This window comes from Anastrepha obliqua, chromosome 4 (genome assembly GCF_027943255.1).
Source record: "Anastrepha obliqua isolate idAnaObli1 chromosome 4, idAnaObli1_1.0, whole genome shotgun sequence".
NCBI classification, from domain to species: domain Eukaryota; kingdom Metazoa; phylum Arthropoda; class Insecta; order Diptera; family Tephritidae; genus Anastrepha; species Anastrepha obliqua.
This window is the reverse complement of record NC_072895.1, coordinates 114,379,330-114,392,881: the sequence shown is the minus strand read 5'-3', so window position 1 is coordinate 114,392,881 and position 13,552 is coordinate 114,379,330. Positions and strand designations below refer to the sequence as shown.

General features: G+C 32.7%; 2 protein-coding genes across 4 annotated transcripts in view; both read right to left on the bottom strand.

Annotated features, from left to right (window-relative positions):
- Window positions 1-5,001: 5,001 nt before the first annotated feature.
- Window positions 5,002-12,301, bottom strand: LOC129246494 (mucin-2). The gene is made up of 2 exons (XM_054885361.1): window positions 12,228-12,301; window positions 5,002-8,144 (listed from the first exon to the last, which is right to left on the bottom strand). The coding sequence occupies exons 1-2, from the start codon at window positions 12,232-12,234 to the stop codon at window positions 5,944-5,946; spliced, it is 2,208 nt and encodes a 735-aa protein (XP_054741336.1). The 5' UTR covers window positions 12,235-12,301; the 3' UTR covers window positions 5,002-5,943.
- The window catches only part of LOC129246493 (uncharacterized), a 68,560-nt gene continuing 67,235 nt past the window's right edge, over window positions 12,228-13,552 (bottom strand). For all 3 annotated transcript variants that reach the window (XM_054885357.1, XM_054885359.1, XM_054885358.1), the window contains one exon: window positions 12,228-12,341. In XM_054885357.1, the coding sequence (XP_054741332.1) occupies window positions 12,305-12,341 (37 nt within the window). In that variant the 3' untranslated portion in view covers window positions 12,228-12,304. The remainder of the gene's footprint in view (window positions 12,342-13,552) is intronic.

The following is a 13,552-nucleotide window of genomic DNA, read 5'->3' as shown; positions in this document are numbered from 1 at the left end:
GATTGCTGCACTTTAGAGAAAAGTGTATAGTTTACGTACATAAATAGTTATATATATATGTATATAATAGTTACATACAAACACTTTGATAAGCATCTGCTACAAAGTGATTTTTTTCTGCTGCACGCTACTACACCACCGCTTAGTTTTATATTATTTTAATATTATGACATTTTTGGTATGACATTTACAAAAATGCACACACACACATAACTCAACACATGTATGTATTGTACATACATTTTCATATAAATAGAATTTCTGAACAAATGGAAATTATTATATAACAGTTTTAGAAAAGTGGCGTTTAGTGTATGCACTTATTAATAATATAACGGTATAACTCTTAGTTTTTGTTGTATTTTAGCAACTGGTATAAATTCTCCATATTTAATCGCTTTCTATGGCTTATGAAAAACTAAATTTCGTTTAATTGCATTTTTTCTTTATATTATTTTATACTCGGATACCAATCACACATACATACATACATATTGATAGTAATCATATGGTAGAATGAATAGAGCTACATCTCTTTCATTTCTCTTTGTAGTATTTTACGCAACGAGTATGATTTAGTTCTTCGTTTTCCGCTCACATCTGGATCGTATAAACATTTCGTATTTTTTTGGTTAGTTGATTTTTGGGTCATCTTCATGTCCATTTTTATATACATTGTCGGCATTTAGTAGATTAAATTTTTCATTACATTATGGCAAACGAATTTTTACATAACTTCCTAAAAACTATTAGCTTAGGATTGATAATTAATTTGGACCACTTTCGCTACCAAACAATTTAAAAATACGTTACAGTGCGTGTTTGAGTTAATTAATTCAGAGCTGTATGCTGGTCACGAATTTCGAATTTGTTTTTAATGATAACTACATATTTACTGTACAATTATATAATTATAATTAAAAATTTCAATATATAATAATTTATAAAATTGTGTTAATTTATTTTGTTCGTAAAATAGCTGGACGTACTTCTTTGAAGATTTTAGGGCAGCTCACAATTAATGGCAATAACCTGGCTCCATGGCATGTGCAAATTGCCATGGCAATAGAACAATTAAATGTGCATATTTATATGTAATTATATAACGGGTGACTTTTTAGCTATTATATTTTTAAACAGTTGGTTTAAACAGCTGACGCACGTTTCGTGTTTTGTTTCATTGTCAAACATCTTCAGTTTGGTCTATAATTTAACCATGAATCGTCTTACAAACGAACAACGCTTGCAAATCATTGAATTTTATTAAAAAAATGCGTGTTCTGTTAAGAAAGTTTAAGATCCACTTTTTTAACGGAAAAATTGTGTTCAGCGACGAAGCTCATTTTTGAATCAATGGGTACGTAAATAAGCAGAATTGTCGATTTTGGAGTGAAGATCAGCCAGAAGAATTGCAAGAGCTACCAATGCATCCAGAAAAGGTCACAGTTTGGTGCGGTTTATGGGCTGGAGGTATCATTGGACCGTACTTCTTCAAAGATGCTGCGAATCGTAACGTAACTGTGAATGGTGAGCGCTACCGTGAAATGATATCCCACTTTTTTTGCCCAAAATGCAAGAGCTTGACTTTTTTTTTTTTTAATTTTGCTATAGCTCTTAAAAAATCACCCTTTAGTTTGCAAATGTTGTTGTTGTTTTAACAGCATAAATATTCCCCATACATATACGGGAAATGCTGCTGAGGTGACAGTTCTTGGCCGAATGTAAATCCGGGTCGTTCCGGTTACGTAGAACCGATGGTCGTGATGCATGATTATTTGCACTTAATTATGAATCCCAGTACTGTATTTTTTTCTTATCAACTTTCCTTTATTATTACTTATTTTTTTCCTTTATTATTCTTTATTATTGCTTGGAAAAACTTAAAAATTTGTAGGTACTACTTAAAAATCTCGCGACTATCGAAGTGAAAACAAGCAATACAAATTTTCTCTCAATAAGTTGGATAATCTCAAAATTAAATTGGCGTCTAAAAAGAAAAACAAAAAAACACAATAAAAAAACAAAAATCAGTAATTATGAGCTACATAGATTAATGCAATTTTTTACAAAAGGTTTAGTACTAAGTAGTCTTTAAAGAGGGTGTTTTTTTAGCCGCATGAGAACTATCAATATCGAAAACTATATTGACATTTCTGTTTTGTAAGGTTTGACTCGTTTAACTTCAAAACAGCGCTTCCAAATTGTGGAAATTTACTTAAAAAACAAATCTCTTCGAAATTCCACGACAGTCGGTGCTACGTTACCGGAACGACACGGTTTATATGCGGGCCACATTTATATCCAGCAGCATACCCCGTACATGTAGGGGAAATGTATTGGCTGCTACAACAGCAACGCCGAAATTTCGATTCATCGTCGTTCGCAGGTCAGTGGCCTTCGACTACGTGGAAAGTTTTACCTAAGGATCTTGGCTTACGTGCCTCTGAAATACAATTTGTGCAAGAATTGAAGCCAAATGACGATTGTTTGTTTAGTATTTTTACTGATTGTGCTCATTTGGATTTATTATTCGCATTTATTGGAAATAGTAGTCAAACATTGGACTGCTCGCATGGATCATGTAACTCGCGGCCGCGGCGAACATATGCCGGATGCCATACTCAAAAAATAAATGCCATAAAATTGTCTAAAATGAAAACAAAATTCATTTCAACAACTCAATTTCTGTTGAGTGTTATCATTTTAAGTTCTTACGCTCTTAAAAAAACACCCGACATTAGGTTAGATTAAGATAAATGGCTGCCCATGCGGGAGACCCACTTGGACAAAGAATCAAAATCGTCCATGGTGATGCCATATAGTCCTTATAGTAGTAAAAACTCTTGTAAAGAAGGCATAAAATGATAATAAATTTTCATACTGCAAAAAAAACTATGTTAAAAAAATTATTATTATGAAAATATGCTTGCAAAGAGATTTCATTTACTTTAGATAACTGTGAAATAAATTGCTTGCACATATTTTTTTCACTACACAAATTTTTTAAAAAATGAGGTTATGCAATTTTCGACAAAATTAAATTAATTTACATCGAATTTTATTTATATATTATAAATTATAGTTTCATAAAAATTAACGAAAATCGTTGTTGTTATTATTGTCACAACCTAAATTACTTCCTAAAAAGTTTAGACAACATTGATGACATGTCAAGACTTCGACGAATATTAGCTTGCGTCGGCAGCATGGTAGTTGTTGTTGTTGTAACAGTATACTGTCAGTGTAGAGTAGATTACCGGTCGTCTTCGTCTTACTTATCTAACGGTAGGCCCAGGATGAGCGCTCGCGTCTGTTAGGTCTATTAGGTTACCGTTATGGACTGCATAACCTCAAAAGCATGCACTAATGATTTCTTGAAATAACTTGGAATTTAATATAAAAAAATAAATAAAAAAGGCATTCACAAAATTTTTAATATTTGATTGTTAAAGTTTTGAAATTAAAATTAAAACCAATTAATGAGCTTTTGCAAATTGTTTTTTAGATTTTATGAAGGAGCTTTTCAGCAATTTCATAAAGAATTAAAAAAAAAAATTTTAGGATTGATATCTTTGTATTTATCAAGCAAAGATTACTTGCCGAAATTCTGAGTGAAAAAATTACAATAAATAAATTTTGCTTTCCATTGAACCAACTTTAATTTGAAGCGTATTTGTGGTGATAAGAAAGTCGACTTTAAATTTAGTCCCGGGTACTATATAATTGCTTGAGATACGAAAATATGACAAACAGAGAACGAGCTAACATCGATTTTTAACTCTGCGTTGGACATCTTTTTTAAAACCTTCGGTTGGGCACCCGGATCTGGCCTTTTTTCGTCCTTGTCGAGGATGTTTTTCAAAGGGTTATATCCATAAACCAATAAAAAATTATTTTTTAGGAAAACTACCTGGAAGCTTAAGTTATTAGCTATAATAGAAATATATTAAATTCACCGCCAAAGTCGACCCGGGTGCAAAATGGACCAAATACCAAAGTCGAACCAAAGAGGTGACCTGCAGCACTGAACAATTGATTATTAGACACACTCGATAGAGGAGCAGTCAGATAGATAGATATTTCAAAGCAATTTCAATTTTTGTCGATTAAAAATGTGGATCTCGCGTTACCCGTATTTAGAAAATTTTACAGAAACTAAAAGTGCATAGAATTTTTGCAAAAAAAAAGAAGATATTAAAGAAGTGTTCGGCCAAAGTTCGGCTTATTTCTTTGCCGAAGCCGAACCGAAACCGGATTGAACTTTCCGATTGAACCGAACATAGCCGTAGCCGAAGTCGAAGTTCGGCCGTTCTCTAATGACAAAATATTTAACAAACTATTTTTAAATTCGACTTGTTAGTTTATTGCAATTTTTTAAACTAAATTTGCTACTAGCTTTGATTTCCAATGTAAATTTAGAATAGTTTTGGGTTAGTTGAATCAAAAATATTAATAGGTCTATGAATAAGTTCGTGCGGTTTTTTTTCAAAATTTGAATTTCGGATCATTCCCATGGCTTTTAAACGTTTGGAAATGGTTGATTGATCAACTCCCAAAGTTTTTGCAACCTCTTCTTGCGTTTGAGCCGGATCTTGATCGAGCAATTCCTCCAATTCGGTATCCATGAACTTTGGCGGCGCGGCCAAAATCACCACTTTTAAAGCGTGCAAACCACTTCTGGCACGTTCGCTCAGCTAGAGCATGCTCACCATAAACTTCCACCAAGATACGATGACTTTCGGCTGCTTTTTTCTTCATATTAAAATAATGAAGAAGAATTCCCCGCAAAAACACATTATTTGGCACGAAATTCGACATTTTCAAGTGTGGTAAAAATATTGTTGTTTACGCTTCAAATAAAAAACTTATACTGACGTTTGTGCCTTACGACAGTAGCTCTCCAATGAATGTTTGGAAATGTGGATCGATGGAATAATAATCAAGTTACGCCATCTGTTGTAAAACCGCACGAACTTATCCATAGACCTATTATTATTATTTATTTATTAAATTATAATTAAAATTGTAAATTAATATGTTTACAGCACTAGCTACCAGGGCTATTGGTTATGAATAAAAAATAATTATTTGTTGTGCGCCTAGAAATAGGTTTCCACGACAGTCGGTTCTACGTTACCGAAACGACCCGGATTTATATCCGGCCAAGGACTGTCACTCCAGCAGCATCCCCGGTATGTAAGTATGGGGAATGTTTATGCTGCTGCAACAACAACAGGTTTAATACAGTATAATATCGAACTTATCATAGATTTTTAACAGTTTTCGGGTCAAAAATAAGAAAATCTAGTCTAGTAGGTTTCGTTTTTTATTAAGGTATTTTGCATATATTTTCGTAAAGAAAATCAATAAATTATCAGATTTTTAAAAGACCACTCATTTTTATTTTTCACACAACGAAATTATCAAATATTTGAAAGGACTTCGGAAAACGCGACCAGCATATTCAACTAAATAACTTTTTCCTTATGAATAGTCAAATACTGAGCAGTTTCATCTCTAGGCGTGGCATTTCGCTCTTTATTAATATATTTTTTTTATTTATTGCTGACTCTGCGGCTAATTGGAGCGATTCTTGATTCGTATGTGCAGTTATTGATTTTAGATTCTTGCAGAACAAAAAGTTTACGTTAACTCACTTAAAAAAAAAATTCTTGTAAAAGACAAAATTCAAGTTACACAATTAGACGAATTTCACTGATAAATATAATACTTACAAATACTTGAAATGAATTCAAATAACACATACTCGTACACAAAATTTCAACTACATTTGTATGTATATATAAAAAGCGAAATTTAAAAATACTCATACACTCACACATATCCATATTACCTTGTTGTTGGCTTTCTTTAGAAAAAGTAAGTCGTGGGTAAAATTGTTGCATTGTTCAAAAATCGCCCCAATTGGCCACCGGCCAAACCCTACGCCAACACTTGAGCCTTCAGCGCTTCAGCTTGTTGAGCGGCTACGATTTGCGCTGCGGCCGCTGCTGCTGCCGCCGCCGAATTCGTCGTTGTGCCAGTGGCGCTGGTGGCAACGCTTGGTGCTGCCTGTATAAGTGGTATTGCGGTGCCATCGGCGGTGAGTAGCAGTGTTTGTGTTGCCGTAGCTGCTTGGTGATGATGTGAGGCTGCAGTTTGCACAGCTTGCAGCACAGTTGCTGTATTGCCATCAACAGTGGTGCTACTACCCCCGCCAGCGCCACCGCCATTCCAATCTTGCATCGATATGATTTGTTGTTGTTGCTGCTGCTGCTGTGGATGTGTAAGTTTGCTGAGCTGTTGCGGCGTCGCTGTGGCAAGTATAGTTGAACCATCCGGCGCGGTGAGTAGAATCGTATTAGGCGGCAAATTGATGCAGGTTACCGTGCCATTCGGTTGCACTGTTTGCAGCTGGATTTGTGGTAACGCTGTGGCGGTAGTTGCTGTCACTGGGCCGCCATCACTGCCAGCTGGCACTAAAACTGTGGTGGTAGTGGTGTTGGTATCAGCGCCCTGTACTGCTTCCGTATCGCATTCGGTTATAGTGTCAGCTGTTGCGGTGGTGGTGTCGGCTGGCATTAGCGCTTCATTTGAATGACACGTCGAATTCTCATCTGTCTCGATCACTTCCTCAACCAGATCTACGGAGTTCGGTGTTGCAGCCGACGGTGCAGGCGAACAGGTAGTGGAATGTATTGGCGATGGTGCTGGTGATGTCGATGCGCTGCAGATCAGAGTTTCCGACGCGTTAGCTACCGCTTCAACGCTGCTCACTTTCGCCGTCAATGCGGTGCCCTTGGGTATACGGAACTTACGTAATATTTGTGCCGTTGTCGCTGACATGGCAAGCGCGCCGGGCGACGTTGAGCCATCATCACCACTCGATCCCGCCGAAGCTGAAAGCAGCTCATCGTCTTCCTCCTCAATAACGACCGTCTCCGTACCAGAAGCAGTTTGGATAATGTGGTTGTTGCTGTTCGGGTTCGTATGTGCCGATGTGATTTTTAGTACACCGGGTGCGACTATGGTAGCCGTTTGTGTGGCGGCCGCGCTGGTGTTGGCGGCAACGATTTGCGTGTTGTTATTGCTGGCACTTGTGATGATGGGACGCCGCGTCACTAGCAATTGCACTGTGCGCGACTGCAACGACGACTTCTTGTTATTATTGCTGTTAGTGGCGGTGATGACCGTATTGTTGCCATTTCGAATGATCGTGCTGCCCGGCTCACCTCCAACGATAGTCCTATGTCGCGTGGAGCGTTCGTTTGTTTTGATTGGTAGGAGTGATGATGGTATTTGAAAGTGGGAAAAGCAATTTGTAGTGGTTAGTTTACCGCCATAGCGATCATTCAAAACAAAATCAGTAAATTCATCAACGAAACTATTCGTCATATTGTTGTTGTTGTTGATGTTGTATTTAACGCCGCCATTGCCTGTGCTGGTGACTGCGCCCATTTGACTCTTGCTGTTGTGCTTGTCACCAAAGGGACCCCCACCACCACCACCACCACCACCACCAACAATACCCATGTTGATGGGCACTGACGTCGATGATGGTGGAGGTGTTGGAGGCCAACTTGTTGCTGCATTGTTGTTGCTGTTGCTACATTGTGGCTGTGTAATAGGTGTAGTTATTGTTGTTGGTAGTGTGCTGTTGTGTATGGCTTGTGTGGCGGTCTTGGTTTGTGTATTATCGTTGATAAACCCTGTATTTGTAGTTGTTGTAGTTGCTGTCGTTGATAATGAGTGTGCTGCTGTGGTGCTGCTGAAATGATGGATGGCGTTATCACTGATAGTGGGAGATGCAAGCAATGATGGTATTGGTGATGTTAATGATGTTGTTGAAGGTCTGGGAGTAGTTGCTGGTGTTTGTGCAGATGCTGTTTTTGGTTTTCTACCGGGTTTTGACTTAGAAGAGGTCTGTAGTGGATTTTGTGTATTTGCTGGATATTTTCGTGGTCTGCCAACTTTGCGTTTTACTGGGGGTGGTGGTGGTGGTAGTGGTGGTGTTGGTTGTTGGAAGGGAGAATTTGTGTTGTTAATGAGAGGATTATGATTGTCATTGTTGTTGTTGTTGCTGTTCTGTTTGTTTTGTTTATTCTGGTTGTTGGTATCGCTAACTGGTTGATTTTTAGAAAAACCTATTCGATTCGTTTTTCGTAGACACAAAACACAAGAAGTAGACATACAGACACAATATAAACACAGGCGTAGAAATTAATCATCATGTAAAAAATTAGAAAAAAGACAATAAAAATAAATTAGTTTTCCTTAAGTCATTTCAATTTCATTCTAAGAAAAATAAAATAAAATCTTATAACTAGAATTTACATATTGGTGGAGAAATGGGACAGGGATGCTTTCAAACTGGGGCTGCTTGCTGTGCGTTTGATCGAATGACCGATTACTTAAAATGATGCATTTTAATTTTGAATGGCATTTCAAGTAATTATTGTCAGCCTTATTTTATAAGTTAATGTGACCGCTTTTCTTAGAATAAATTTAATATTAAAGAGAAAAATGTTCCTATTTATTTTGCACAATTACACTTACATATATTTATGTTTATATTTATATATTTATAATACGTTTTTGTGTATTTTAAAGAAAATGTAACAAAAATCTAACTTACATTGCACAAGGTGGCGCAAAATTAATCATCAATTAATTTTGTTTTAGAAAAATTCATTAAATAAAAAACAATTTAACTGATGCAAATCTGTTTTTGAGCTTTACACGCTTCATTATTTGTCTATTCTATTTGCAAAAATTATAGATGTTTTTGTTATTGTTGTTATAGCAACTTATTAAAGCTTAGCAGCTTTAGAAAAAATTATAAATCTTCCGAGTTTTTAATTATCGATTATTATTATTAATTATCGATTATTATTATTATTTATCGATTATTATTAATTATCGATTACAACTTTACTCGAATTAATCACTATTGATTGCTATTATTATTTATCGATTGTGAATTTACTCAGATTATTACTTATCGATTCTTATTATTTACCGATTGGAAATTTACTTCCTTTTATTTTTTTTATTATATTTACCGATTAGAACTTTACTCCAATTGATAATTTTTGATTATTATTGTTAGTTATCAATTATAAACTATTAATTATTAATCTTTATTATTATTATTTATCGATTATAACTTAACACGAATTAATAATTATCGATTATTATTATTTACCGATTACAACTTTACCCGAATTATTAATTATCGATTATTATAGTTATTATTTATCAATTATATATAATATAATAATTATTATAATTAATAATTAGTAATTATAATTCTTAATATAAATATTATTGATTATTATTATTTACCGATTATAACTAAAATTGATAATATTATTATTATTTACCGAGTATACATTTGCCCAATGATCGATTTGTATTATTATTATTTATCGATTGTAACTCAATTCGAATTGATAATTGTCGATTATTATTTAACGATTACAAATTTAATCGAACGATGAATTATCGATTATTATTATTATTTAACGATTACACATTTAATGGAACGATGAATTATCGATTATTATTATTTATCGATTAAAAATTTAGTCGAATGAGTTGTTATCGATTATTATTATATATCGATTATTGGTTAACTCAAACTGACGATTATCGATTATAATATTGCTCGCATTAATAACTATTATTTATCGATTATAGCTTAACTCGAATTAATAACTATTATAATATTTGAATAAGTGACGAAATCATTTCATTTATCTCAATTTAGATTAACTGTGAACTTATTTCTGTTTTTAAAGAAAATAAAATTAAAGATATAATTTTGCTTTAATTAATAAAAAAAAACATTAATCGTGGGCAAAAAAAGGCTACAATTACTTTTCACCTGCATACATCGCTAATTTATATTTTACCTTAAATAATAAGAATTGCTGCAGTTTATTTTAAATAGATTATACTTAAAACACGATTATGTTTTCAAAAAATTTTATCGATTGAATGAGTTTGAATACATAAATTACGCGATTCATCTTACTTTGTATTAGTTTCGGATTCAATTAACAGAATGATTTCATGGAAAAAAAAATTTTTCATTTTAAAACATTAATTTTTTTTTATCGAATGGAATTATACACTCTAATGCAACCACTTATTTTAGATAAGATATATTTTTTTAATTTTTCTGATGAATAAATCAATTTTATTTTTAAATATATTTTTTTATTTTTTCTTAAATATATATTTTTTTCTACTTTTGATATTCTTTTGTATGCTAAATACCAGAAAAGTTTAATAAAAATTTCAGCCATCATTGCCCTAAATTATTTGCAAGACATTTTTTTTCAAATACTTTATGTGTAGATTGATCAACTTCTCAGCCCCAGTTTCTATGATTTGCAAGTGTTGGATGATAAAAGCAATCGGTTTATTGTAGATATAGGAACATAAAACACAAATAAATTTAATAAACTCTTAACTTATTATTTTTAAAAATATTTTTTTTCTACACTTTGGGTCAGTTGAACAATAAATGATAACATAATATTAAAATTTATTAGTTCAAAAGGAAGAGTATGATGCAAGAAACAAAAAAAAATTTAATGAAAGGATTTTGTATTTCCGGTGTTATTTAGGTATATTTAAATTCTTTTGTTTAAAAACAAAAAACAGAGCAATTTATGCTTTGTTTACCTTAACGCCGTAAAACTTAAATCTTTTTATATTTTTTGTTTACCAAAGCGTAAAAAAAACTAAAATATTTCAAATTTCAAAAAAAAAAAAACAAAAAATTGCTTTAATTTTAAAAACTTTTAGTGTTAATCAAATTTGGTTTCATGTTTTTAATGCGTTTAATAATTTTATGTCATACAAACATACATACATACAAGCAAAACAGAAAATGTTTTGCACGGGTGAGTGTGTAAATGATAAATGCGCATTCCTTAGTATGAATTGTTGGATTTTAATGAAATAAATAAAGAATAAAAATAAAAAAGTTAAAAAATTGTGTAATGTGGGCGTAATATTAAGGCTATTCAAGTAAATTAGTAACGTATAAAAATGCCAATAAAATAAAGAAAACAAATTTCCATCGAATATACTATAATAAAAATAGTTTCGATTTAATCCCGAAAATTTAAACACAGCAGAAGCGTTCAATAATCCCTAGATTGAATAGAAACGCGGAAGAGACAATCAAAAACTTTTTGCGCTATCCAGAAAAACGGTTAAAACATTAGAAAATCAGTTATAACCAAAATTTATTAGAACGAATAGGCTAAAAGCAGGCGGACATCCATACATACATAAATACGAGGAATTTATATCTAAATTGCAGAAAAGGTTAAGAATTAGGAATTAAGAATTAAGTATTCGGATCAAAAAAGTTCTAGCAATTTTACATTACAAACGTGGAGAGATGACAGTTTTTAGCGAGGCAGAATTCGTTCGATAAATACACCATACGAATTTAGAGATCGGAATTCAAAAAGCAAAACACGGTTCTTAAAAGGGATTCCCGCAATTCAGAAGCAAGTGAGGCCCTATCTCTAATACACCCAAATATAGGAGAAAATCTACGAAAAAAAGAAACAAATCGAGCTTATAGCAACTTTTTCCTCGATTGACTCACTCCAGCAAAAGCAACTTGCGATTGAAACTTGATTAAATTGCTTCATCCGTTACTTCATTTAATGCGTTTCGAAACTCGATTCGACGCCAGCTGAGCTCTCGTCTTGCACACTTTCTGCAGCCTTGCATAAATCGTAAAAAACACAAATATCCTAAGTTACAGTACTCGAACTTGAACATCCCAATACACATTTTCAGCCAAAGGTAACATGGAAAATCCTAGAGCAAACAAGACAAAAACGGGATCAACTGGTTGGAAGACGTCATCAACTACAAGCGTTAACACGAAAAAGATACGAAAACAAAAAACTTAATTAATTTTTGAAATGAAAAGACATACCTTTGGTAAAACTTTTTATTGATAGTAGTAGTATGCAGCAAATGTTGGCAAGAATGCGAAAATAAGTTTAATATAAATAAATATTATATGTTAATCGATGGGCGTTATCGATATTTTAGCGTGCGGCGGCTCTATGATGCGAGGTACGCACACTAGCGTTTTTTTTTTTTTGTTGTTTATGTTTTTTGTGAGTGCATAACGTCTTTAGTAATTGTAATATATTTGCATGTAAGATATGCTTGCAAAAAATATCAACCTGTCATAATTCCTTTCCTTTTTTATTTTTTCTTGATAATTCGTCCTTTGCAGCACTTACAGAGTACGATTTATTTATTACAGTGCTAACAGAACCGCCTCGGTGATATCGTAACTGCGAATTCAATTCATTTTTTTTTTATATTTATTCAGTTGCGTATATATACATGTGTGTGTGTGTGTTTGTGTGGGTGAGCGCGTGAGTTGGACATGTTTTTCGGTTGATTGATCGCAGTCGTGAATGAGTTGTAGAAATCGGTCATTATGCATAGTTACATATTTTTATATAACAACAAAGAAAACGAAAACAAGAAAAAGAGAAGAAAACAAAAAAAAATCAATTAAATTAATTGTTTTAACAAAAGTTGTGTTTCATAATATATGGAAATTAAATTTGCATCAAATGAATTTAACATAAAAAAGTCAAAGTAACTCAACAAGTATGCGCAAGTACATACAACTACAGGTACAAACATACATAAATATTTTTTAAAACTCATTTTTAGCAAATTCGAATGACTAAACGAGGAGTTAGCGACTAAAAAATTTAATAAAAAATTAAAATATTCAACGCACAACAACCAGCAGAATAGTTGGTCGCTGCTATCGCAAAATCCTAATCGCCAAAGTAAATTAATTGCGCGCTTAGAAATATGCAACGTTTTTGGTGCTTTATCGATAGTATTTTTTAGTTATGCAAACTTATTTGGTAAGTTGCTTATTTATTAACGTTTCATTAACTACTTTTTGACGGCAAAAGTTTAAGCGATTAAGAAATGTTAAAAATAATAAAGCCCAAAAATAAAAATAAAAATAAAAATAAATAACGAAAATATATGTAAACGGGCAGGCTCTACAATAGACTGCCGAACGAATTTCATTGAAATTTTCTGGAAACTGCAATGAAATTCACGCTGAAGCGAATTACATAATCTGCAAAAATACTATATTAGCAAAAACAAAAAGAGAAGGAAAAAAAACAGAAAAAACAAACTAAAAAAGAGCAATCAAACCATAAAAACAAAACAAAAAAAGAGCAAAAAAAAAACAACTCAACGTTCGTGCTACAGTACGAAAAGCAGTGCACCACTAAAAACTAAAAAATTTTAATTGCAACTTTTTAAATGTAAATTTTTTAATTTATAATTTAAAAAAAAGCAAAACTCAACTTATCGTGTTACAATACGAAAGGAATGCCAATAACAAACTAAAACTTGCAGAAAGTAAAAATTAAAACTGAATCAAAAATCTACATTCCAAATAAAATAAAATATGTCCGCATCGAATAATAAAATTGAGTTAAAAAATTAGTAAAATTATTAAAAC